The sequence below is a fragment of the Vipera berus genome (assembly GCF_964194415.1).
Source record: "Vipera berus genome assembly, chromosome: Z".
NCBI classification, from domain to species: domain Eukaryota; kingdom Metazoa; phylum Chordata; class Lepidosauria; order Squamata; family Viperidae; genus Vipera; species Vipera berus.
Window position 1 is genome coordinate 19,333,134 of NC_138205.1, and position 25,581 is coordinate 19,358,714.

At 42.3% G+C, this 25,581-nt stretch overlaps 1 protein-coding gene across 1 annotated transcript; it reads left to right on the top strand.

Moving 5' to 3' along the window:
• Nucleotides 1-5,713: 5,713 nt before the first annotated feature.
• On the top strand, nt 5,714-25,343 carry LOC308678681 (dynein axonemal assembly factor 3-like; the record flags this gene model as incomplete). The annotated part of the gene is made up of 12 exons (XM_081345918.1): nt 5,714-5,777; nt 9,297-9,380; nt 10,411-10,553; nt 15,531-15,624; nt 15,802-15,959; nt 16,482-16,658; nt 17,168-17,290; nt 19,486-19,608; nt 19,751-19,901; nt 20,299-20,413; nt 21,475-21,549; nt 25,151-25,343. The coding sequence occupies exons 2-12, from the start codon at nt 9,299-9,301 to the stop codon at nt 25,341-25,343; spliced, it is 1,434 nt and encodes a 477-aa protein (XP_081202044.1). The 5' UTR covers nt 5,714-5,777; nt 9,297-9,298.
• Nucleotides 25,344-25,581: the final 238 nt, after the last annotated feature.

Consider the following 25,581-nt stretch of genomic DNA (forward strand, 5'->3'; position numbering starts at 1 on the left):
ATTATACAACTGCAATAGGTTTCCAGTTTGTTAGAAAGCAGTTTGAAGCATTTTATAAATGGAAAAAAATACATTTATCCCCAAAGTTTACTCTTGGATTTAAAATGTTTGACAATAGTTTTACATAGCCTAAAACATGTTTACAATACTTTTGGTATAGCAACATTACAATTTATTAGACATATCCTATGGTTGTTTAAAATTTGGATGACTTGCCAAGAATTTATAAGCTGATTACACTGCCAGCTATTTTCAGCAGAATCAAAATTAAGGGGAATAATTAAAAAACACAAAAATTTTGTTTTATAACATATATATTATGGCAAAATTTTCTTTATGTTAGCAAATTGTGGATAGGATTATAATCCTTCAAAGTATGCCCTCCTTTAAAAAATAAAATAAAATCAGACCTTTTGATACTATTATTAGGATTTTTTACCCATATTTTCGTAGCACTTGCTGAAATTTTCTCATCCCATTATTATAGTTTTAAATCTTGCATCTTGCAGGTGCTTCTAGTTCCAAGGGAAGGGACAACTTTCCTTTACAAGAGGATAATCATCATTTTAACAATAAACCTCATCAGTAAGACTACCTATTAATGACTATATCAGAAAAAAAAGACTAAGGGTTAAGCATTACTAGGTTCTCAATACATGATTATACCAAATATTTATAGGAAAAAGAGTGCTACAGTTCTTATCTAATACTTTTAGTTGAGGCAAGACTGCTCATTTCCTCTTCCTAATTTTGGCTATAAGTTAGTGGTGTTTTTTTTTAAAAAAAATCTCGCTGTAAAATAAGAATTGAGGAAAAAGGGATGGGAATAAAAAAGAATTTACAGTGCAATTCCTACGTATTTTAGTTGCCACCTATATATTTTGCTAATGGAGCTAGATGGATATAGGATTGATGCCTTAGTAATTCTCTGTTTTAGGGAGAGAAGTTTTAAAGACATCTAGAACAGACAGATATTCCACTGCTTTTTGTCCTCCTATAGTTGCTTCTACATTCTCCTACCTAGACAGTCATATTTCCCAATTTGGTGCCCTCCAGGTATGCAAGCATGACTCCCATTAACCCCAGCCACTTAAGCTGGAGTGAGGGGGAATGTAGTCTATGATATCTGAAGTGCATAAAACTGAGGAGAGCTGCTAAGAATTCAGTAGTTTCTATGTCTTTCAACCAGTTGTTGATAGAAGCGGTGAGATGCCTCGATCTGTAACAGTATTAGATGAGAGAAGCCACTGAAGCATGTTGTTATAAGGGACGTTTCAAAAGCCATAGTCCGCACCTTTGCTTATTCCTGAGTAACAGGGTATTTCCCTTCCAGAAAAGCATGCAAACTTTTGTAAGAAGTGGCTTAGAATTTAGGCCTTTGACAAAGAACAGTAGAAGGTCTGCTTACAGGTAGTCCTCAACTTATGACCACAACGGAGGCCCAAAATACCCATTGCTAAGCAAGAAAATTGTTAAGTGAGTCGCACCCCATTTTACAATCTTTTTTGCCACGGTTGCGAAGCGAATCACTGCAGTTGGTAACTGAATCATGAAGCTATTAAGCAAATCTGGCTTTCCTATTGACTTTGGTTGCTGCAAGGTTACAAATGGTGATCATATGACTCCAGGATATTGCAACTGTCATAAATATATGCCAGTTGACCAAACCCCCAAATTTTGATCGCATGACCATGGGGATGCTGCAACAATCATTAAGTATGAAAACTCACTTTTTTCCCAATGCCATTGTAACTTTGAATGGTCATTGAACAATTGGTTGTAAGTCGAGGACTGCATGCATTTTATTCATGTACAATGAAGCATTTACACAGTTCCTCGGAAAATAATATTGAGAAACAGAATTGTAAATCAGTTTATTTATAATAAAAGACGTAATCATTGTGTCAACTGGCAACAGTCAGAAACACTTAACTGTAACTGGGACTCATAGATCTGACAATGAATGAGATGTCTGTCTTACTCCAAACAGAATATTCATACTATCTCATTTTCTGAATAAGGGCAATTGTTTCAATTTGTTGTTTAATCTTAGCAATATTTTTGATGAGCAGTAGATAGATAGGAACAGTGATTTTCAATTTCACTTTCAAGATTTTAGTATAATACATGAGGAAAGTCAAGTCCGACTCCCATCCTGTGCTGAATAAAAATGTATTCAGTTTCTCTAGAATAAGAGACAATTGCCTCACATAAGCAAGCCGAGGCCCTTGAAAGTCTTATCATTTCAGACATGGATTTAAATGGAACACTTTTATTTTATCCAGGAAAGGGAAAAGATTTATTAATATCTAACTGGTGCAAACTAGAACAATATAAAGAAAATGTTGGTCCAATGTCAGTTTCCTAGTCAGTGGATTTTTTTTTTACAAATAGCTTCCTGTGGAGGTGTATTGGGATTTAATAATGCCCCCACCTCACCAAACAGACAAATAAAAAGACTAGGCCAAGATTTTCACCCATATGAGAGGCATGGTGGCCATTTTGTTTTCCGGCTAGTGCTTTTTTGTAGTTGTGGTGTTGATAGAGTTATACATTTATCCACTCCACTTTAAAATATGCCTGTTAGCCTCATCAAATTAATTCCCACTGAGCTGCTGCATACTGTATATCTCTTTTACTCCGAATTAGGAGTGAGAAGAGCATTCAACATGGCAGTTGCTGAGTCATGAGATGTTTAATATGTTGAACGGTTGTTCATTCCATGCAGCTGAACGTTCACCCCATTTTCCTTTTCTCAGCCCTTGGGAACTGATCAGTATATCAAAGATAATATTGGAGCTGTCAGTCAGTGCTGTGTGCTGTACTTCCATCCACTGTATCTTGCTAATAACTCAATCTTTTTCCCAACTTCTTAAACATCCTTTCCGCATTTTGACATCAGCAAGTATATAGATGTCTAAATCAACTGCCCAGCATTGGAAAGAGGCCACCTTCTAAGTTTTGAAGAGTTGTGTAACTGTTATGATTGAAGGGATTGTGTAAAGTGCAGAAGGCTTTGTAACTCTGGTGTGTGTTGTTTCTATTCCCTTTGTTCCTATGAATTACCCTCTGAGCGGTGCTGTCCTTTCAAAACCGCTTCTACTCCTCTTTTGAAACCAGTTTTAATATTGATGTATTTGACCAAACAGTACTCTTGGCTGTTAATAAATAAGAGATCTCTATATTTCAAATGTGTTGCTTCTTATTGTTTTTGCTTAGGGCTCTATTGGGGTTGGGGAAGAGCCTGGAAAACATTCTCATCCTATTGTAAGTTCCTATCCGGTTCACCCATATTTTTGTTAATGGTACTGAATCCTCAAAGCTAAATGGACTAAATCTAACTGATCCTTATTTTTTCTCTATTTATTTTTCTCTATCCAGCCTTCCACAACCAATACCTACAAGATATTTGAGAGCTATAATTCAAGAATTTCAGTTAATGTGACTAATGTTCCCTCCCTGGGTGAGGCAATTCAGTGGTGAAAATCCTACATTTCAAATACTATTTTTTTAACAATCTTGCCTATATGTTTAATTCATTTATTCTAAAGTGAGTGGAATAACAAAATATTCCCAAAGCTGGTTTTTCAGAAGCTTCTTGGATGAGAAGTGAAACTTCTTCAAGGAAAAACAAAGAAAGTCCAGTTGCCTTTTGAAAAAGCACCTTTGGGGGACAACCACGACCTAGATCAGGGGTCCTCAACTTTGGCAACTTTAAGACTTGTGGACTTCAACTCCCAGAATTCCTCAGCCAGCGCTGGCTGAAGAATTCTGGGAGTTGAAGTCCACAAGTCTTAAAGTTGCCAAGGTTGAGGACCCCTGACCTAGATGACTGAGAATCTCCATAGACATAAAACATTGCTAGTTTATATCCAAGGGAGACAGTTAACCATCCCTATTCCATTGGTTATTCCCACCCTACGGTTACCTAATAAGAGAACTAAGATTTGAACTCAAGCACTGCATAGTTTATTGGAGACTCCTGAAAATATCATAGAAAGCCAAGAGAGCAAACTAACGGATCGTTAAGCAAATCAATCCAGAGTTCTCTCACTGAAGACACAAATGACCAGGCTCAAACTATCCTACTTAAGGCACCTTATGCAAAGACCCAGCTCTCTGGAAAAGGATCTAATGACAGAAAAGGTGGAAGAAATAGAAGTAAAGGACAAGCAGCAGCAAAGTGGATGGACTCAATTACAATATGGGGATGGGTGCACCATTGGTGTCAACCCCAGGTAAAAGAACAAATTAGAGACAGAGGAAATTTATGTAGTTGCTAGGAGTTGATACCTAGTTGATGGCACATAATCAACTACATATTAACCTGCCACCTTTTGCAACCAAAGAATAGAGTGCTGTAACTTCTTTCTGAAGAGACTGCTGAATTGCAATTATTTATTATGCCCAGAAAATCCCTATTGACTATACAGGTAGTTAGTCCCTGACTTACAACAGTTCATTTAGTGACCGTTCAAAGTTGCAATGGCACTGAAAAAAAGTGACTTATGACCATTTTGCACACTTGTGACTGTTGCAGTCTCCCCATGGTCACATGATCTACATCCTGATGCTTGGCAACTGACTCACATTTATGACAGTTTCAGTGTCCCAGAGTCACGTGATCACCTTTTGCAACCTTCTGTCAAGCACAGACAACAGAGAAACTGGATTCAGTGAACAACTGTGTTATTAATTTAAGCACCGCAGTGCTTTACTTACCAAAGGTGGCGAGAAAAGTCATAAAATGGGGCAAAACTCACTTAACAAATTTCTCACTTAGCAACATAAATGGGGCAATAAGAGAGCTAGCCTATCTGGGTTGCAAAACTCTGGACCATCCCTAGAAGGCAGCCAAGAGAGTCTTCCCATTTTAATTCCTATCCAGCTAAATGCTTTTATTCTATTTATTGCACAGATGCCTGCATGTTATTACTCCATACATCACTTTGGTTTCGGGTAGGCAAAGCAGCACATTAAATTAATACAGGATTCCCCCCCCCCATTCAATAACGTATATAAAGAACATCCAGGTTCAGCCATAGTTTCATTCCATACAGCATTAACCTTGTGAACTCTCAGGCTTCCTCCTTCCGTTATACATTCAAGGTGGAGAGTATTTAATATTTTATTGTTATGTATATGTAGGGGTGTGGGATGTTTTAGGTGTGTGTCATGTATGTTTCACTTTGAGAGCGGGCAACTAAATTTCATTTTTGATGTGTGCCGTTGTGCCCACAGTAAAAACCGACAATAAATATTACCTATGTATCTTAATACAATCAGCAAGGAAGCATCGCTTCTCTCCTGGTTATAAACCTTGGAGCAACTCTGAGAATCCCTCCCCCCACCCCGCCGAGCAGTTCATGACAGCACCCACAGACTTCTATGTTATCATGGCGGCAAATTACTGAGTACATATAATATACGCCTGACATATAAGAGGTCTTGAAGTCGAAGAAAGGGGTGGGAGAAACGCCATTTCATTCGGGCGAGGAAGAAGGGACAAAGCACACCTCTGAGGTAATCTACGCCAGCCACGCCGCTCCATCACTGCAGGCCCCGTTGCCGGGGAGACCGCGTCCCTGACTAACCCGCCTATTTTTCCTTTCCCGGGCTTGGATTGGCTGCCGCGCGTCCTGTGGCGCGACTGATTGATCCAGGGAGCTATCTGTCACGACTTCCATCAGGAGGGTGGGGCAAGAGGGACCTGCGCCAGGAAAGGCGCTGTGCGACCCACTTTTTCGGCCGAGGATCGTGGCGGAGGGGATAAGCGGGTAACCCCACTTTTAAAGGCAAACTGAGGGGTTAAACGGGGTGGCGGGATAGATCGGAGTGGTTCTCAGTGCCAGTGAGCAGAACAGGCACGCATCGCGTGGAGGTTTTAAATGCGAATTAAGTTCAGTTCAGTGCGGGAGAAGGTTAAGGGTAAGAAATGGGTCAGCTAAGTACAGGTAGTCCTCGACTTACGACCACAATTGAGCCCAAAATTTATGTGGTTAAGTGAGACGTTGGTTAAGTGAGTTTTGCCCCATTTTATGACCTTTCTTGCCACAGTTAAGTGAATCACTGCAGTTAAGTTAGTGACACACTTGTTAAGTGAATCTGGCTCTCCCATTGATTTTGCTTGCGAGAAGGTCACAAAAGGGGAATCATACGATCCTGGGACACTGCAACCATGATGAATACGAGTCAGTTGCCAAGCCTCTCAATTTCGAGCACTTGACCTTGGAGATATTGTAATGGTCGTTAAGTGTGGGAAAACGGTCGTAAGTCACTTTTTTCAGCGCCGTTGTAACTTTGAACAGTCACTAAGCGAACTGGGGTAAGTTGAGGACTACCTGTATGAATATCAAATGTCAAGGGTCACGCCATGCTGTTGCACAGAAAATAAATTGTATTTAAATCTTATTGCCATTACAGTACTGCCTCATCTTCCTCTCACAGACTACGGTATTAGTATCCTAGCATCTTGGGTTCACTGTGCCTGCGGTTTACTCAGAAATAAGTTGGCTTGAATTCAGTGGCGCTTTCTATATGAATATATGGCTCAGACAAACGCATCTAGACCAGAGGTCCCCAACCTTTTGGGCACCAGGGACCGGTTACATGGAGAGAGGTTTTTCCGCAGACCGGAGGGTGCGTGGTTTTGTGTGCTGCCTTCATCCTGCAGATGGGGCTTTGTTTTGTTTGTGCGGACCAGTTGCTGGCATGCCGCGGCCCGGTACTGGTTCACAGACCAGAGGTTGGGGACCCTTGATCTAGACCAGTATTTTACAAATTTGGCAACTTTTAAGATGAGTGTGCTTCAACTCCCATAATTCTCCAGCCCACATCTGTGAGCTGAAGTCCACCTATCTTGAAGTTGCCAAGTTTGAAAAACATGGATATAGATCAGTACAGGGCTTTTTTATCATAGAACGCTCAGAACGGAGTTCCGGCACCTTTTTTGGATGAAACCTTGTAGGGTAGGCAAGGCGGGTTGTATGACATGTGTGAGTTCCGGCACCTTTTTCTTTTACAAAAAAAGCACTGGATCAGTAGTTCTCAAATTGTGGTCTGAGAGCCCCACGGGGTCCCCGAGACCTTTCAGGGGTTCCTCAATGTTGAATAAATAAATATTTTAAGATTTCTCGGTTTTAATTTCTAATACAGTAATTATAGAGAGGTATAACTCATATAAGCCTTTGGAGTTCTTCATTAGTGTTGCCTAAATTTCTTTCTCCCAGGTCTCCTTCCCACTTATGCAGGACTCCAAAAATACTTTTATTGGTATGGGTTATATTTATCAATATTTACTGTACTAAAAATAAAAATGATGCATTTGCTGCCACTACCATTTCTCACAATTGTTTGACAGGATTTTAGTGTATTATTTTTCAATATAGGTTGGCAAATAATTTTAATTTCACAAACCCCTAAGACCCTTAACACTTTGTAAAATATTGATTTAGACAAATATTAGCAGGATTGGAAGATTGTGCTAAGCCATAAAGTAGTAAGATTAAGAGCTGTTTCATCTTTTCCAACTGTTTTATTATTGCAGTATTAAATGGTGGGATCCAATTTCTGGTTATATCTATTTGATGCTCCATTTTAAAACACATTAGTAAGCACTAATCAAAGCACCAAAGAATCTGTCCTGTATAATTAGTTAACTGAATTTACAATTGTAATTATGGGTAAAACCCTTTATTGGGATTTCAAAGAAGAATTTTCCTAGCTTCTCCTATACTGGCCAGAAAATGAACTTACGATCTTTGGCAGGTATTTTATTGCTGAAATACAGCCCTTCCCTGCAATATATAGGCTTATTTTCATCATTCGTCTTCATTTTTCATTTTAAACTGTAACATCTCATTCTTCCAAGAGAGAACACTGAATTAAGACCACCAGAAGTAGGCTAGGCCATGCAAATGTTATGCATTTATTCATATGAATAAATTGAATTTGTCAGATTGCTCCACATAGTATTTGTTCACAATAAATTCATGTTCCTCTTATTTAAAGTTGCATTCATATTAACAATGTTTACTCCTAGTCCAAATCAGTGTGATAATAATCATATATATATAATATACTGTGTATACCCCATGCATTTTCTTTCCATCTGAACTTTAAAATCACATATTACACTACTGTCTTCTTTTTCATCTTAAAAGCAGCTGGCTACTCATAATATATCTAAAATGAAGCATTGGACTAATTCACAAGTCTTAATATCTGCTGTAAGCTTGCACTTTTGAAATAATTAAAATGAAAAGCTGAGATAAGAATTGGGTGTCATGGATATTACCTTAGTAGATGGTCCCTTGGCCCCATTCTAGTCTCCACCTGAGGTTATTGTGGGGAATCAGAAGATGACAAATGCCTTCGTGTTACATCAGATGCTCCATAGCAGCAAAGCATCCTCTCCTTTTTTTACTTTTTTGTATTCTTTCTAGTGAATTTTTATTTCCCTTCAGAGCAAATGCTCTTTTACTTATCCCTGATTCCTGGCAAATTGGTGTAATAAGGGATTTGTATTCTCTGAAATGACTTGCTTGAATCAGGAACAAAGGTGCATACGATCAGATCACTTAAATATGGAGACAAGCACTGGCAAGTAACAAGGAGTCCTTTGTAAATAGGTTTGTCCCTTCAGTTTTAGAATTTAGGTTAGCCTGAACTATGTTGATTCACAAATGATGTAAGTCAAGTTGCCTTTTGGAGAAAGGTATGTGGTATCTACTTAATATACTGCCCCGGGAGTAAAATCAAAAGAATAGCAATTTTTTCATCTCTTCTCCAGTTTGGTAGAGTCTAGAAACATTACAATATAGAATAATTCCAAGAATTGGAGTTGTTCACAAGAAATTAAAAAATATAGGCACCCATTTGCAAAAGATGGGACGTAGAAATCCTATAAGATGGATCAGGTCTGTGGTAAAGGATGAAATTGAGAAGAGCAGTTTTTCTAAGATTAACAAGGTCACAGCAAAATCAAGGCCCTGCTGTTTGGATCCAGTTGAGTGGAGTTCCCTTCTGGTTGTTTACTTGCTGTGTTTGGGTGCCATTTTATATTTTATACCTCAGGTAGCTTTTTTTTAAGCTGTGGTAATTTGTTCTGGTTATTGTTTGTTTCTCTTGCATGCTGCCCAGAGTCATATTATTAGAAGAAGGATCAGTTTTTGTATCTATCTAGAAGGTGAAAAGTAGACAGAATTATAGCAAGTGAGTAAATCAGCTGTGATGGGTTCCTGATAACACAATTCCTCAATTTTTATGTTTTTTCTTACAATATGTTTTCTTTGCAGTCATGCTAGCAGCAGGTACTGGCAATGGTTTTGGCACCACAGCTTGGTGGGGGTTTTCTCCAGCACTCAACTTGCAAGCAATGTGTAAGTGTCCCTTTTTCTCTCTGTGTTCATGTTTTATTATGAAATTGGAGCCTCTTGTCCCACAAATGTGGAAGGAGATTTTTGCTTCCACTAGCAAAAACTCTCTTCTCTCTGCTCCTACGTGGGCTTAGTAATGTGATGCTACCTCTGAATAAAAAGTATTTCTTGGTCCATCAGATGCTGATATTCTGTTGGATGAGAGCCTAGGCATGTGTTACATACACAAATACACACAGAGACAACCTGATGCTCCTGTGTGGTGATATTGCTCTCCCTCATCCCATCTTTATACCCACTTTCAATATTTTTAACTTTTCCATATGCTACTTGTGGTTAATTTTTAAGGTGTTTTTAATTGAAAATATGAAATTGATATGTCGCAAAGCGATCCTTTATTTCTTTTTCTGGCTTTGTGTTTATTTTTATTTTTTATTTTTTTAAAAAAAGCTCTGGATCTGCAGGGTCACTGCATCGTCCTGACAGAATTTTTTTTAAATAAACATTTTAGCCCAGGGCTTTGTCAGAAAATGTACTCTCCTGACTAGAAAAAAAAAAACTAAAAGTAAGACAGAGGAGCTGGTTTGTCTTCAAGTAAATGGGCATTTTGGTGAACAATATTCTATCCTGGCAGCTTTTTAAGAAAAACATAAAGCTTTCCATGATGGGCATTTTGTGAAAGCAGTCTTAATAGGCTGTCAAACGTCCACATACCCAGTGTTGTAAAACGATTGTGCTTCCTTGATATGGCTGCATGCAAAAATTTAGATTCCCCAGTCAAATTGTTTGATTCCATAAGTAAACAGAAGCTAACATAATCGCTGCACGGCACAAAGTTGAAACAGCCTCTTTCTGCCATTTCCAATTTCTGCAAATTACTATTTACTTCATGTGCAATTGTTTACAGATGCGGAATACGAAAACATTCTTTGCCAGTTCTTGAACATGCGGGGTTTTCCTATTAGGAAAATAACATATGTCTTTAGCATAGAATATTGGCAGTCGTGAACGAACATACTAATTATCTCTGTAGCTCTAGAATCCTCCACGGAGCACCTGAAACTATCCCAGAATGGCGTTCCTGAACTGAACATCCTGCTAGTGGGGTCTATAGATGCACGACATATCCTAAAAACGATGAGTCATATGCATCGGCAGCCTCGGAGAAAAATCAATGTGTGTAACCTTTTCCTTCCATTTTAGATTGCCTTATGCTATTTTTTGCACTTTGGTTTGTTCTGATAATTACATTGCACTTTGTCGATCAGAAGGTCGGCAGTTTGGCAGGTCGAATCCCAAGTGCCGCGTAACAGAGTGAGCGCCTGTTACTCGTCCCAGCTTCTGCCAACCTAGCAGTTCGAAAGCACGTAAAAATGCAAGTAGAAAAATAGGGACCACTACGGTGGGAAGGTAACAGCGTTCCATGCGCCTTTGGCATCTAGTCATGCCGGCCACATGACCACGGAGACGTCCTTGGACAAGCGCTGGCTCTTTGGCTTTGAAACAGAGACGAGCACCGGCCCCTAGAGTCAGAAACGACTAGCACGCATGGGCAGGGGAACCTTTACCTTTACCTTTTTTCCCTCGTTTTGTGTTTTTATTTACTTCTGCCCACTACATTTTGCAGAGATTAAATGGTTTCTTGGGTTATTGACCTAAACTTTGCAGATTTGTTATTTTAGTAATAACTTATTATAACACCTATAGCAATGGTGGCGAGCCTATGGCACACGTGCCAGAGGCGGCACTCAGAGCCCTCTCTGTGGGCATGCACACCGCCAGCAGCTCGTGCACGTCCATTAGGCCACCACGGTGGCCCGAGGTGTGGCCAAGGTGCGTCGGGTGCGTGAGAGGAACAGGCTCCATGCGCGGGGCAGGGGCAAGATCTGTGAGGGGCCCAAGATGACCAGCAACGACCTGCTCTCCAACCGCAAGCAAAAACAGGTGGGACAGAGTAGGCTCATCCGGCGGTCTACATCACGTGCCTTCCCCTTCCCCTACTCCACCTGCTGATGGAGGGCTGGCCCAGTAATGGCAGCAGACTGCGGAGCCCCAGAATTCACCGGTTGAGGGGCCGGCAGGCTGTGGCTGCTGATGGACACCGTTGGCCCCCATGTACTCACTGGCCTCTATGTACGGGGGCTGATGGTGTCAGATAGCAGCGGCCCCTGCCTCGCCTTGCCCTGCCCTGTGGCAATGGCACCCCACCCTGCCCCCTGCCTCACCCCGTAGGATGAGCCTCCTGCCCACTGCCCCACCCACCAGAGACACCCTGGATCTCCCCCAAACCCTGCCCAACACCCACAGGTGTCCCCCCCGAGCAACATCGAGGTGACCATGCCCACTGCAGCCACGCCCACCCAGGGGGCCACACCCCTCCTCCCCGAGGGCACCACAGTGCTGATGTGGCCCTGGTGCTTTGCGATAAATAAGTGGGTTTGGGGTTGGGGTTTGGGCACTCAGTCTCGAAAAGGTTCGCCATCACTGACCTATAGCATTTGGGCAACAGGACAAAGCAAATTCTATAGCTAGGAAGTACATTTCTTTGCACCTGCTGCAGGAATAGCATTTCTCCGCTAGTGAATGGGCTTGCCATTTATTTCTTTCATTAATACATCGCTGCCATTCAGTTAAATAACTTAGAATGGTCTACATTTAATGTGTATTTGTTTTAGTCTAGAGTTTTCTCTGTTGCCCCTCAAAATGGGAGCTTTCTTGGAATAGGCTTGCAACAGCCATAAGCTGTTGTGTGATGTGAAGTGATGCAGCCGCAATCTTGCAGAAACTAAAAACAAATCTGACTAGGAGACAGCATAGGAAGCTTAATATTGGAACACTTACTTAACAGTGTTAAAATATCTCAGGGGCTGCCTCAAAGAAGAGGCGGTCAACCTATTTTCCAAAGCGCCCGAAGGCAGGACAAGAAGCAACGGATGGAAACTAATCAAGGAGAGAAGCAACCTAGAACTAAAAAAAAAATTCCTAACAAGAGAACAATTAACCAATGGAACGACTTGCCTCCAGAAGTTGTGGGTGCTCCAACCTTGGAGGTTTTTAAGAAGAGTTTGGACAACGATTTGTCCGAAATAGTATAGGGTTTCCTGCCTGAGCAAGGGGTTGGAAGACTTCCAAGATCCCTTCCAACTCTTGTTATGCTGTTACTGATTTCCGTGATGGAGAGAGGGCAAGTAATGAAGTATAGTAGTAAATACAAGTAAATGTTTGAAATCATTTTTAAGGGGCAATGGTCCATTCCCGCTGCAGTATATTCAGCGCTCTCTCAAAAAAAACAAAAAACAACTCCGACAGACTGGCTCCAAGTGTAAACAGCGATCCATAAATGCTTGACAATGCAGTTGAGAATGTTTTGAAACATCAAGAAAATACTAGAATTCCTCCTCTATTTAGCTGCTTTTCCATAAAAAAAGTCTATTACCTGTATCTAAAATTCACCAAGGAGATTGGGAAGAAGAACTGCACTTCCTTCTGCAAGGGAAAGGATTTTTCTACTGGGCTATATCAGAGGCACCAAAACTAGTGAATTCTCTTCTCAAATTTGAGTCATTCTGCCCGTGTGATAAAAGTGATGGTGGCTTATTGTTTCTTCTGCTTCCTTTTCCTAAAACGTGTGATGACATTAATTAATTCCCAGCATAAGTGAGGAGTCTTGACAGCGTTGCTTTGGTAGCTGTCCACCAATGATCGTCCTTCATCTTATCACACTGCTGAAGTTCTTGTGTATTGCGGTTGACTTGTGAGGTGGAGGTGTGGAAGTAAAGATGAACAAGGACATGTGCGTGGCCACAGATGCAGCATCACTGCAATCCCCCATCGCAACTCCTACATTTGTACGGATGTCCTTTGGCGCCCTTCCTTCCTCACGAGGCTGTGAGTCAACGGCAGTGACTCTCACAGCAAGCATTTTTCATGTTGCTTCGTAGCAAGAGGATTGTGATGGAGGGGTGGGATGGGGGATGGAGCAGGGCTGTGGAAAGGAAACTTTTCAGTTCCTGGTATTGGTCTCATAGGAGCTTCGTTTGAATTCGCGAATTCTTGATGATAGGAACAAAGCACAGTGTGTTAAGAGGGAATTGGAGTTACAACGGTTCCTGGATAGTGAATCGGTTTGTAAAGTATACAGCTGAACAGTAAACTGGCAAAGCTTTTAAACAGGGAAAAAGAATTTTCCCAGAAGAGTGGTAAGGATGCGGGAAGTAATAATAATAATAATAATAATAATAAAGTTGGAAGGGACCTTGGAGGTCATCTAGTCCAACCCCCTGCTCAGGCAGGAAACCTTATACCATTTCAGGCAAATGGCTGTCCAGTCTCTTCTTAAAAACCTCCAGTGTTGGAGCATTCACCGCCTCTGGAGGCAGGTTGTTCCACTGGTTAATTGTTCTAACTGTCAGGAAGTTTCTCCTTAGTTCTAGGTTGCTTCTCTCCTTGACTAGTTTCCATCCGTTGCTTCTTGTCCTGCTTTCAGGTGCTTTGGAGAATAGCTTGACTCCCTCTTCTTTGTGGTAGCCCCTGAGATATTGGAACACTGCTATCATGTCACCCCTCACCCTTCTCTTCATTAAACTACACATACCCAATTCCAGCAACCGTTCCCTATATGTTTTAGCCTCCAGCCCCCTAATCATCTTTGTTGCTCTTCTCTGTACCCTTTCTGGAGTCTCGACATCTTTTTTACATCGTGGTGACCAAAACTGGATGCAGTATTCCAGGTGTGGCCTTACCAAAGCATTGTAAAGTGGTATTAGTACTTCACTTGATCTTGATTCTGTCCCTCTGTTAATGCAGCCTAGCACTGTGTTGGCTTTTTTGGCAGCTGCAGCACACTGCTGGCTCATATTGAAGTGATTGTCTACTAAGACTCCGAGATCCCTCTCACAGTTACTACTATTGAGCAAGGTACCACCTATACTATACCTGTGCATTTGATTTTTCCTGCCTAAGTGTAGAACCTTACTGAGATCTTAGAAGATGGGTTACAGCTGAAGAATTTAGGATTCAGAATTTTCTCTGCAGAAAGCTTGTCTGGATGTTTTCAGCATCTGAATAGAGATAAATCTTACACAACAGTTCATTTAGTCATCGTTCCAAATTGCAACAGCACTGAAAAAAGGGACCTATGACCGCTTTTCACACTTACCACCATTGCAGCATCCCCCGTGGTCATGTGATCAAAATTCAGCCACTTGGCAAATGGTTCGTTCATATGTAGGACGGTTGCAACGTCCCGGGGTCACGTGACCTCCTTTTGTGACTTTCTGACAGGCAAAGTCAGTGGGGGGAGCCAGATTCACTTCAAAGTCAGGTTACTTACTTAACAACTTACAACTGATTCGCTTAACAACTGTGGCAGGAAAGGTCGTAAAATGGGGCCAAACTCACTTAACAATTATCAGCAACAGAAATTTGGGGCTCAGTTGTGGTCATACGCCCAGGATTACCTGTAATGGAAAGAACACAGGGCAGATTTGCTGCTCTTTTGGGATGCCACAATAGCTAAAGAGCTGCAGTATCGTCGTAATGTCTTCTTTTATTTGCAAATATAGTACAGGCCACACAATGGAGGAAAAAAAATCCAAAATATAAAGAACAGAATCCCTCCCTAAGAGAGGTCTTCCAGCCCCAAGCTTCCTGCAGTCAACTCTCTCTCTCTCTTCCACAACCTGCCAATTTGTATCACTCTGGTGCACACCATATACTCACACTCATGCAGACATATCTGCTTCTCTCGGCTTGAGTGGGTACCTCATTTTAAAAACTACACGAGAATTCTCATTTCCCAGGAAATAATGCTCCGATCATGTCTTTTACTGATAAAAGATCCATCAGTTATTCTGGTTTTTAACCGGTAATGAGGCAGGAAAGTGAACCCAGCTTGGGAAGCACTACAGGCCAGACAATCAGATATTTCATTTTGTACTAAGCATGTCTTATTTAATTAAGAGCCAAACTTAATAAGACGTTGCAGATCAGCGATGTGTTTCACATCTTTTTAATCTGCTTAAAAAGGAAAAAAAATGGGTCTCGATGACTCAGTGGTCCAGTCGATGTAAGGCAGTTTCCATTTTGATATTCACCGTGTAATGGGGAAGATTTTCCACTTTGCTCAGCTAATTGCCTCTCTCATTCACTCAGTTCTATGTTTTGGAGAACAACCTGGAAGCTGTGAGTCGGCAGTTGTTATTTTTGAACCTGGCTCTGGAGCCTCCAGACAAGATGGGCCTGCAAGGTAAGGAGAAACTACGGTTCCTTTGCCTACCCCAGCTTCACTCTCCTCTTTGGAAACCAGTTGGTTTGGGCTTCTGGGCCACTCTCTGATGGTTTGGGGATAGGTGGCAGATCCAGAAAATTGAATCTTAATGCCTTAACAATTGATATCTCTTTGCTATGTCCTCCCTCACCTAAGAGAAGAGTGAGATATTCTTGGAACTTATGGGGAACACTCTCCTCCGGAGCCAGACCGCTGCCTATCTGCAAGAGAAAGCAGCCCTCTTCATCCGTTACATCACAGACTCGGACTTCCAGCTGGCTAATCTCCCTGTTTTGGACTTCTCTGCCCTCAAGGTGAAATGCAAAAGAATCCAACAGCCAGGCTATCATCACTGAAAGGAGCAATGGAGACAGGTTTACCGTGCTGCCCTGGCTCTTTGAGCTCCACAATCTATAGCCACGCATCCCAGATTGTGGATCCAAGTTACCGTGTTTGACATTTTTATTCGTTTGTCACCCGTCTTCTTCACACAGAGACGGGTGGCTCTCTTATGACTCGTGGACTTCAACTCCCAGAATCCCTGAGCCAGCTTGGCTGTTATTTTTTTGAACCTGGCTCTGGGAGCTTGGCTGGCTCAGGAATTCTGGGAGTTGAAGTCTGTGAGTCATAAAAAGAGCCAAGGTTGCCTACCCCTGCATCTTGATGCTATACGATAAACGACTAAAAGAGGCAAGGAATGTTTTTTTTAAAAAAATGATGAAAAGGCAGGGGGACATTTTTTTCCCCTGGCTTCAGCTCCTTAACACTCTTCCCCCATGTAGGACCAGAGACCTGGGGATTCAGCAACCTCCTAACTCTTCTTCCTGTTTGGATAGTTCAGGGAGCGGGACCAATTAGAGGCCATTTTTCAGTTCTGGCGGAATCCAGAGCCACAAGCTTTCCAGATCAAGCAGCTTTGGGACCTGCGGCTCCGGCAATATCTGGGCACCCGTTACGACTCTCGTCGTGGGGTGTGTGACTGGGATCTCACCATGAAGCTGCATGAGCATGGGGTATGTAACTAAAATGTGGAGAAACATTAGCCAAGCACATTTGGGGTGTGGGACTACAGAAACCACAGTAGGGACACTCCTCTGCCATCACAATACAGGTAGTCCTCAAGTTACAACAGTTGTAACCATTCGAAGTTACAATGGCACTAAAAAAAGTGACTTAGGACTCATTTTCACACGTAGGACCATTGCAGCATCTCCATGTTCATGTATTTTCATTCAGATGCTTGATAACTGGCTCGTATTTATGATGGTTGCAGTGTCCCAGGGTCACGTGATCATCTTTTGCGACCTCCTGGCAAGCAAAGTCTACGGGGAAGCCAGATTCACTTAACAACGGTGTCACTACTGTAATGTAACAACTGCAGTGATTTGCTTAACAAATGTAGCAAGAGAAGTGGTAAAATGGGGCAAAACTCACTCAACAAATGTCTCACTCAGCAACATCAATTTTGGGCTCAATTCTGCCCGTACGTTGAAGACTACCTGTATTCTTTTTCTCCATCTAGGCCATAACAATAAACTTCCGTGAGTTTTTCCGTTGGCGTAACACAGGCATGGCCTTTGAAATGCGAGAAGCCACCTACGATGTCCCCAACAAAACCTTGGCATCTGGACGTCTCGTCAGACACGTGAGATCTTTCACTTTCTTAAGATGCTGGGAGCTGGCAGGGGAATTCTGGGAGCTGAAGTCCACAAATCTTCAAGTTGCCAAGGTTGAGAAACAGTGCTCTAGATGATTGCCAGAGAGGGGTTCTGATGGGACAAGGATACATTTTTATACGAAATACAGGTAGTCCTTGACTTACCTGCCACAATTGAGCCCAAAATGTATTTATGTGTTTGTTATTAATCAACTTGTTTTTATTTATTTATTTTATTTTAATTCCATTTATATCCCGCCCTTCTCCGAAGACTCAGGGCGGCTTACAAGCTTAGCAGTAGCCTTCATTCTATGTATATGCCTGCTTATTAGGGCTTTCACACACACCCCAGCGGCATTATTACAAAGTCAGCTTAATTGCCTCCAACAATCTGGGTCCTCATTTTACCTACCTGGGAAGGATGGAAGGCTGAGTCAACCTTGAGCCTGGTGGGATGCGAACCTGCACTAATTGCAGGCAGCTGGTGTTACTTAAGGAGGCATTAGCCCACTGCTCCACCAAGACCCTTATGTTGCTAAGCAAGACATTTGTAAGTGAATTTTGACCCATTTTACCACCTTTCTTGCCACAGGTGTTAGGCGAATCACTGCGATTGTTAGTGACACGGTTTTTAGTCTTCCTCTTTGACTTTTCTTGTCAGAAGGTCACAAAAGGAGATTGCGTGACCCCGAGTCACTGCAACTGTCATAAATACGATCGCATGACCATGGGTGTGCTGCAACGGTCGTGTGAAAAACACTCGTTACTTTTTTCAGTGCCGTTGTAATTTCAGACGGCCACTAAACAAATGGTTGTAAGTCGAGGACTACCTATATACACATTATTTAAAAATTCTACCTTTTCTCCGAGTTCAAAAGAGTGCATTTCACTGTAGCTTATGCTGAGCGATAGTGAGTAATGAGGGATGTAAGGAATGAGGAAATTGTATTAAAGTCGCCTTACCTCAGACCAGTGGTGGGATTCAAATATGTGAACAACCGGTTCTCTGTGTGGATGCCACTTCCAGGAGTCCATTCTGGGCCTGGGCAACAAAAAAATTAGCTGCCGGTTCTGCCAACTTTCCTATGATATAGTCTCGTAAAACTGCTGTAGCAACAGAGTGAAGTGTCAAAGTGACACGTAGCCACTACTAGACATTTCAAAGAATAAGAGAAAAGCATCTAATTCACAGCTACTCTTTCAGAAATCCTTAGAAGTTTGCTGCAATTTGATTATGTGCACCCATTTTTCTAGGTATTTATTTAGAGATATATGCTAGTAGCAGGTAGATCTGTTGCGGGCTCAAAAAAGTAGGCCTGTATTTAAACTGCTTTCCTTTCAGCAGTGCTATAAATTATCTGTTTCTGATCTTTAATCCTACTTTTTTCCCCATTTTCCCAGCCATTTACTCAGTTTTCTCTACAGGATGAAATAATGGATCCTAGCAACAAAACTACCAAGAGTTTTGTGCTACCTTCATTTAGGATGTCATCAAACTTGTTGTAGTTCTCCATGTGAATGAAGTATAAATACTATTAGACTTTAAAGCAGTCACAAAACTAATTTGAAACTGCCAGTTTTCCTGCCATGAGACCAGAGTCCATGGTCCAAAATGAACGGTGTTTTCCCCACATTGATCTAATTGTCCATCTACTGAAAGGGGCACATTTTTTTTTAGCAAAAGTTGGAAAAAGGGGCTTCACTTTTTGCTTTTATTACCCTAGCACAGGGTCTCCAAACTTGGCAAATTTTAAAGACTTTAATTCCCAGAATTCTTCAGCCAGCCATATAATGTCTGAGCTGATCAATATTTAAAGAGTTGTACATCTCATAAACATGCTACAGAAATTAGCAAGTTCACCATTGGACTATATTTCCTTTATGTCTGCTAAAAGTGTTTTAAGGCAGGGGTCTCCAAACTTGGCAACTTTAAGACTTGTGGACTTCAACTCCCAGAATTCCCCAGTCAGTCATGGCTGGCTGGCTGGCTGGCTGGGGAATTCTGGGAGTTGAAGTCCACAAATCTACAAGTTGCCAAGTCTGGAGACCCCTACCCTATAGCGCAATGCCCTTTCTCATCTTTATAATTGCTTTTTCTCCCACTCTAGCTGGGAAACCCAATTAGGGATAAAAACAGTGATATGACAGACCAAATTAACTCATTCCAATTTCTCATCTCCCAGAAAGGGGAGCCCATCCCAGCACGGGGATATTGGGGAGATATCTCCACCGGCCCATACATCACATTTGGCATTGAAGCTGAAGATCCCAGTCTGCTGAAAACCATCAATGGCCGCCCTAGTAAAGTAAGCACGATACTTTTGGAAGGTTGGGTGTGTGTGTGTTAGAAACTGATATTTGTGAAAGCGATGGCTGCATCCAGGCACGGCTCAGAACAAGATCTCCTGCTGGTGCACATTTTCAAGCTGCTCATCTTTTCATTCACAGGATGCGCAAGAAATCTCCTGGCAAAATGTCACTGCCCTATTGTATGAACTGAGATACAACACCCGGTATGACCCATCAGCACCATCTGAAGAGAGGAAAGATGATAACCTTCAGGGTGGTGGCGACTGCACTGGGTTGTGTGCCACAAAAGGTACGTGGCTGATTAGCGCGTTCTCTTTAAGGGGCTTCCGTGGATCTTTTCTGGTGTGCCAGACTCTTCAACTCACTGTTTGCCTTTCTGGCTAAGTTGATTTATATCTTGGTTTTGCTCCAGGAATTCAGAGCTGATTATTACCAAATGTTGTTTTTTTTTTAGGGGAAGGGAGAGATTAAAGTAAATTTAGATCTTTTTAACACAGCACTATCCATTTTCTTCTGGTGCTGATAATAATGTTGTAAACCACGGCCTTCGCAACTGCTCTGTAATTTTATGGTGAGGCTTCTGTTTGTAACAGCTGAGCAAATCCACCTTTGTTTTTCTAGATCTGAGTCCAACTCTTTTTGTTACCTCTCCCTTTTCACCATTTTGCATCTTTCCAATGCTTTAGGACTTCCCGCAACAGAAGAGGTCCGGGTCCATTTCCTGCCCCTGGACTGCCTTCCTGAACTCCATCACAAAGTCAAATATCAACAGCTTTTCAATCTCTTCTTCTTCTCTTGCAGGTAGGAATAGGATGGAACTTTCTTTGCTGGGAAGCCAGGATTCTTCCTTATTGACTTCCTGCTGAGATGTGGGAAATAACCAACTTCACTGGGAGCTGATCGTTCTAGAGCAGGGGTAGGCAACCTCGGCTCTTTTATGACTCGTGGACTTCAACTCCCAGAATTCCTGAGCCAGCCATGCTGAGGGGAAAGGGAGAGGTTTCCAAGCTGAGCCATGCTGGCTCAGGAATTCTGGGAGTTGGAGTCCACGAGTCATAAAGGAGCCAAGGTTGCCTACCCCTGCTCTAGAGTGGTGGTGTTACCAAATATCCGCCAGCCTTGTTAGAAAGAAACGCCTCCCCGCTCGTCACGTTTGGCTGTTTCACAAATTTCACGATAACAGCCAACTCTCCAAACTCTTTTACAGGCAGTTCTCAACTTACGACTGGTTACTTAATGACCATTCCAAATAACGTTGGCCTTGAAAAAAGTTACTCCTGATCTGTCTCAGAGTTACAACTACCATACTGCCCCATGGTCATGAGATTGCATGTCACAGAGAAGGCCCCCAAATGCCAACTGGATAGGCTGGATTTGCCCAATAATAATAAGCAAGTAGGCTTGCTTAATAACCACATAATTCATGTAATGACCACATTGGCTCACTTTATGACTATCGTAACAAGGATTGCAAAAAAATTGACTCAGTACGGTGACTCAACTTATGACTGCAACAACTTGTGACCAAAATTTCGGACTCCGTTGTGTGCATGAGTCGAGGACTACCTGTATGAATTTTTAAAGCAACTATCCACATTTAAAATCATGCCTCCTTAAGATACCATGTGAAAAGGAACATATTCCAGTCAATATATCAAGGCAGGTTGTTGCCACTGTTACCGTGTATATCTCAGCATGATGAGACAAGTGGAATTTTGGGGAAATTCAATTAATATTTTTCTAAGTTGATAGACAAAAAAACTCATAGTTGCATAGACCACTTCAGATCAAGTGGGGGGACCACGATAATCTTCCTTCCAATGACATTCATTTCTTATTTCTTATTTCTTTTTTTTTTGTAGCATGGTGCATTATCTTAAGCCAAATCTGAGTCTGGTGTCAGCTCCAAAAGCCACTCTTATTGTTGAATTAACAAAGTAAGTTTTGCTTTTTTTCATTCTCTCATTTCCAGCAGGTCAAGGCAACCTCCACGTTCTACGCTACGGTTGCCATTTTTTTCAGAATTGCTGTCACTCATGTTTCTTTCCATTCAGCTGCATTGCTTGTATGGGTAGTCCTCGACTTACGGCCACAACTGATCCCAAAATTTATGTTGCTAAACGAGACTTTTATTAAGCGAGTTTTGCCCCACGCTACGACTTTTCTTGCCACGGTTGTTAAGCGAATCACTTCCACTGTTAAGTTAGTAGCCCGGTTGTTAAGTGACTCTGGCTTCCCCATTGATGTTGCTTTTTCAGAAGGTCGCAAGAGGGGATCATGTGACCCCCGAAACACTGCAACTGTCATAAATATGAACCGGTTGCCAAGCGTCCAAATTTTGATGCCAGGTCCATGGGGATGCTGCAACCGTCGTGTGAAAAATGGTCCTAAGTCTTTTTTCCCCCAGTGCCGTTGTAACTATGAACAGTCACTAAACAAACTGTTGTTAAGTCGAGGACTACCTGTACAGATTTATACTGGGTAGCCCAGGACAATCAGCTTCATGAACAATTTCTGTAATAACGTTTGTACAAGAATTTACAACTTCATTCAGTTAATATTTAGGAATTATGGGAGTTGAAATCCACTCGTCTGCAGGACCCCAAGGTGGAGAAGGTTCGCAAAGCAGCTGCTTGCCTACCACCATCAAACAAGGATAAATAAACTGGTTAAACAAGCGGCTTGACTCAGCAGAAGCCCCTTTCATGATGAGTAGTCAATTTATAATTGAAGTTTGATGTGTTGAAGAAAATCACAAGGTTTGCTAGCCTATGTAAATATTTAAAAAGTTGTTTTGGATAAATTGTTTTTGAAGCAGAGAACTGTAGTTTCACTACAGTTTGTGTACTTTAATAGGCTCTTATCTCCTCCACGTGTGCTACCTGTAAACATGTGTGTCACATGCGCTTGGCCATTCTCGTGAGGGCATCAGTTACAGACAGACTTGTCCTTAGAAGGCCTGTAAGTGGAGTGGAAGCCTTCCCTGCAACAACAACAATAAATAATAATAATAATAATAATAATAATATAATAATAATAATAATAATAATAATAAGAAGAAGAAGAAGAAGAAGAAGAAGAAGAAGAAGAAGAAGAAGAAGAAGAAGAAGAAGAAGAAGAAGAAGAAGAAGAAGAAGAAGAAGAAGAAGAAGAAGAAGAAGTTGGAAGGGACCTTGGAGGTCATCTAGTCCAACCCCCTGCTAAGGCAGGAAACCCTATACCATTTCAGACAAATGGCTGTCCAGTCTCTTCTTAAAAACTTCCAGTGTTGGAGCATTCACCGCTTCTGGAGGCAGGTTGTTCCACTGGTTAGTTGTTCTAACTGTCAGGAAGTTTCTCCGTAGTTCTAGGTTGCTTCTCTCCTTGACTAGTTTCCATCCGTTGCTTCTTGTCCTGCTTTCAGGTGCTTTGGAGAATAGCTTGACTCCCTCTTCTTTGTGGTAGCCCCTGAGATATTGCAACACTGCTATCATGTCACCCCTCACCCTTCTCTTCATTAAACTACACATACCCAATTCCAGCAACCGTTCCCTATATGTTTTAGCCTCCAGTCCCCCAATGACATCAAGCGCTTGTCTTGTTGAGTTTTTGGTGCCAAGCTAAGAATCTTCCTACACAGCCTAGTCACCCTGGCATGAAGATGGCCATTTATCAGTATCTCTTTTCTCATCAGCCTAAGGAGAACTTTAAAAGTCTGGCGGAAGAGAAGTTTCCCAGCTTAGGCTGAGTCAAAGCTTTCTACGTGGACAGTCTAGAATAGTATGACCCAGGTCACCTAGGCAGAGGCAGGCTTCGATAGAGTCCTTTATTGCTTTGTTAACTTCCACAACAAATGGTGCGACAACTGCCAGTAAGGCTCTACTCCAGACTTCCCAGAAGGCAGCCACCCACAGTCCCACAAACAAAAGCCAGTAAGCAACAAAACCGATTTGCAAAGGCAGAGAGGAAGTCCAAAGATAAGGTGCAAGTTCACGGGGCAAGGTCCAGAGTCAAGGTCCACAGGGCAAAGGCAAGTCCACAGGGCAAGGGCAACTCCACAGGGCAAAGGCAAGTCCACGGCAAGGGCAACTCCACAGGGCAAGGGCAACTCCACAGGGCAAGGGCAACTCCGCAGGGCAAAGGCAACTCCGCAGGGCAAAGGCAACTCCACAGGGCAAAGGCAAATCCACAGGGCAAAGGCACAAGGCAAGGCAAAGGCAGAAACAAGAGTCAAGGCTGTTTTTCCAAGGCCGGGGGAGTGCATGCCAAAGCAAACAGTTGTTCCCGACAAAGACAGTCTCCCCCAGGCTCCGCTTAAGTCAACCCAAGCCAGGTGTTCCTTGTGAGGAGGAGCTTGGCGACCTTCTCCCAAGTAGCCCCGCAGCCCTCTTTTGAGCCTGCCTCCACTCTTCTCTCCGTTCCCTCCGATCATTTGTAGGTGCATTTGAAAATAGAATCCTATAGGTTGGCAATAACTGCATGCAGGGTAAAGGTAAAGGTAAAGGTTTCCCCGCACATGCGTGCTAGTCGTTTCCGACTCTAGGGGCCGGTGCTCATCTCCGTTTCAAAGACGAAGAGCCAGTGCTTGTCCAAGGACGTCTCCGTGGTCATATGGCCGGCATGACTAAACGCCAAAGGTGCACGGAATGCTGTTAGCTTCCCACCGTACTGGTCCCTATTTTTCTACTTGCATTTTTACGTGCTTTCGAACTGCTAGGTTGGCAGAAGCTGGGACGAGTAACAGGCGCTCACTCTGTTACGCGGCACTCGGGATTCAACCCGCCAAACTGCCGACCTTCTGATCGACAAGCTCAATGTCCTAACCCACTGAGCCACTGTGTCCCTATTGATGGACTGACAGCTCAGGGAGGGAAGGGAGCAGGAAAGAAGTTGATTGGATGGAGTATTTGGAGTGGACAAGGACCACCCCAGGACACATTCTATGGAAGAGTGAGTGATTAGTAAGGTCCTTTATCACAGCCGGTGACATTCAGATTTAGCCCCGGTAAGCCAGCCATCACTACCCTTACAATGTTGCACGCTGCGCCTGTACAGATAGCAGCACAACAAAGTCTTTTCTGGATGAATATCAACGGCAGCCAGGAGGACAGCAAAATTGAGGGCAGTAGTTCTTCCCGGTTCCATGGCAAGAAAAGGGTATGGCAAAAACCGGTTGCGTGAATAAGCACTAAAGTCAATTTCCTCCTTTACCCCTCACGGCTGCTGATACGTTTTTTAGCTGTTTATCTCCCTTTGGGATGTTGGGTTACAATTTTCTCCGCTGCAGTTCTTAACATCTTTTGAAAATTGTCTTTATTACATAATACAAAATAATGCAATAAAAGGTCTGGCCTCTCTGCCGAGTGAATACATTGTTTGCTCATTGAGCAAACGATTTATTAAAGCAAATGACCAGAAAAAAAATAACAGAAAGTTGTTTTTTGTTGTTTTCCCCCCCTTAATTAGAGCAGCTTGATGTATAAGCTAGATAACTGAATGGTTACCAAGACACAAACAGCTCACAGTCTTTCCTTGTCAATTTGTGTGTTCTGCTTGTAGTTTCTTGCCTGACCTCCGCAAAGAACAAGTCTCCGAGTTCTCCTCCCGAGTGACTCGTCTGGCAACAGATGCAGGATTTGTTCCAGTTGAAACAGACAAAAAACATTTTGCTTTGTTTCAACTTGGAGACCAGGAGGTTGGAGATAACCCCCGTGAGATAATTCCACCAGAGATGGCAGTCCCTGGTCCCTGAGGCTACCATTTTGTTATACATTAATTTTTTTTAAATGATCCTTTAATAAAATAGGTTCTTGTTGAAAATTGCCATGTTTGTTGATCGGTGTCTCGCTTGTCAGATCAAAAGAGAAGGAGAATGCATGTTTCTGAAACAATCTTACCTAACGTTTCCCAACTCTGTCAACTTTCAGATGAGTGGACTTCAACTCCCAGAATTCTCTTCCGAGAGTTGGAAGTTCACACATCTGAAAGTG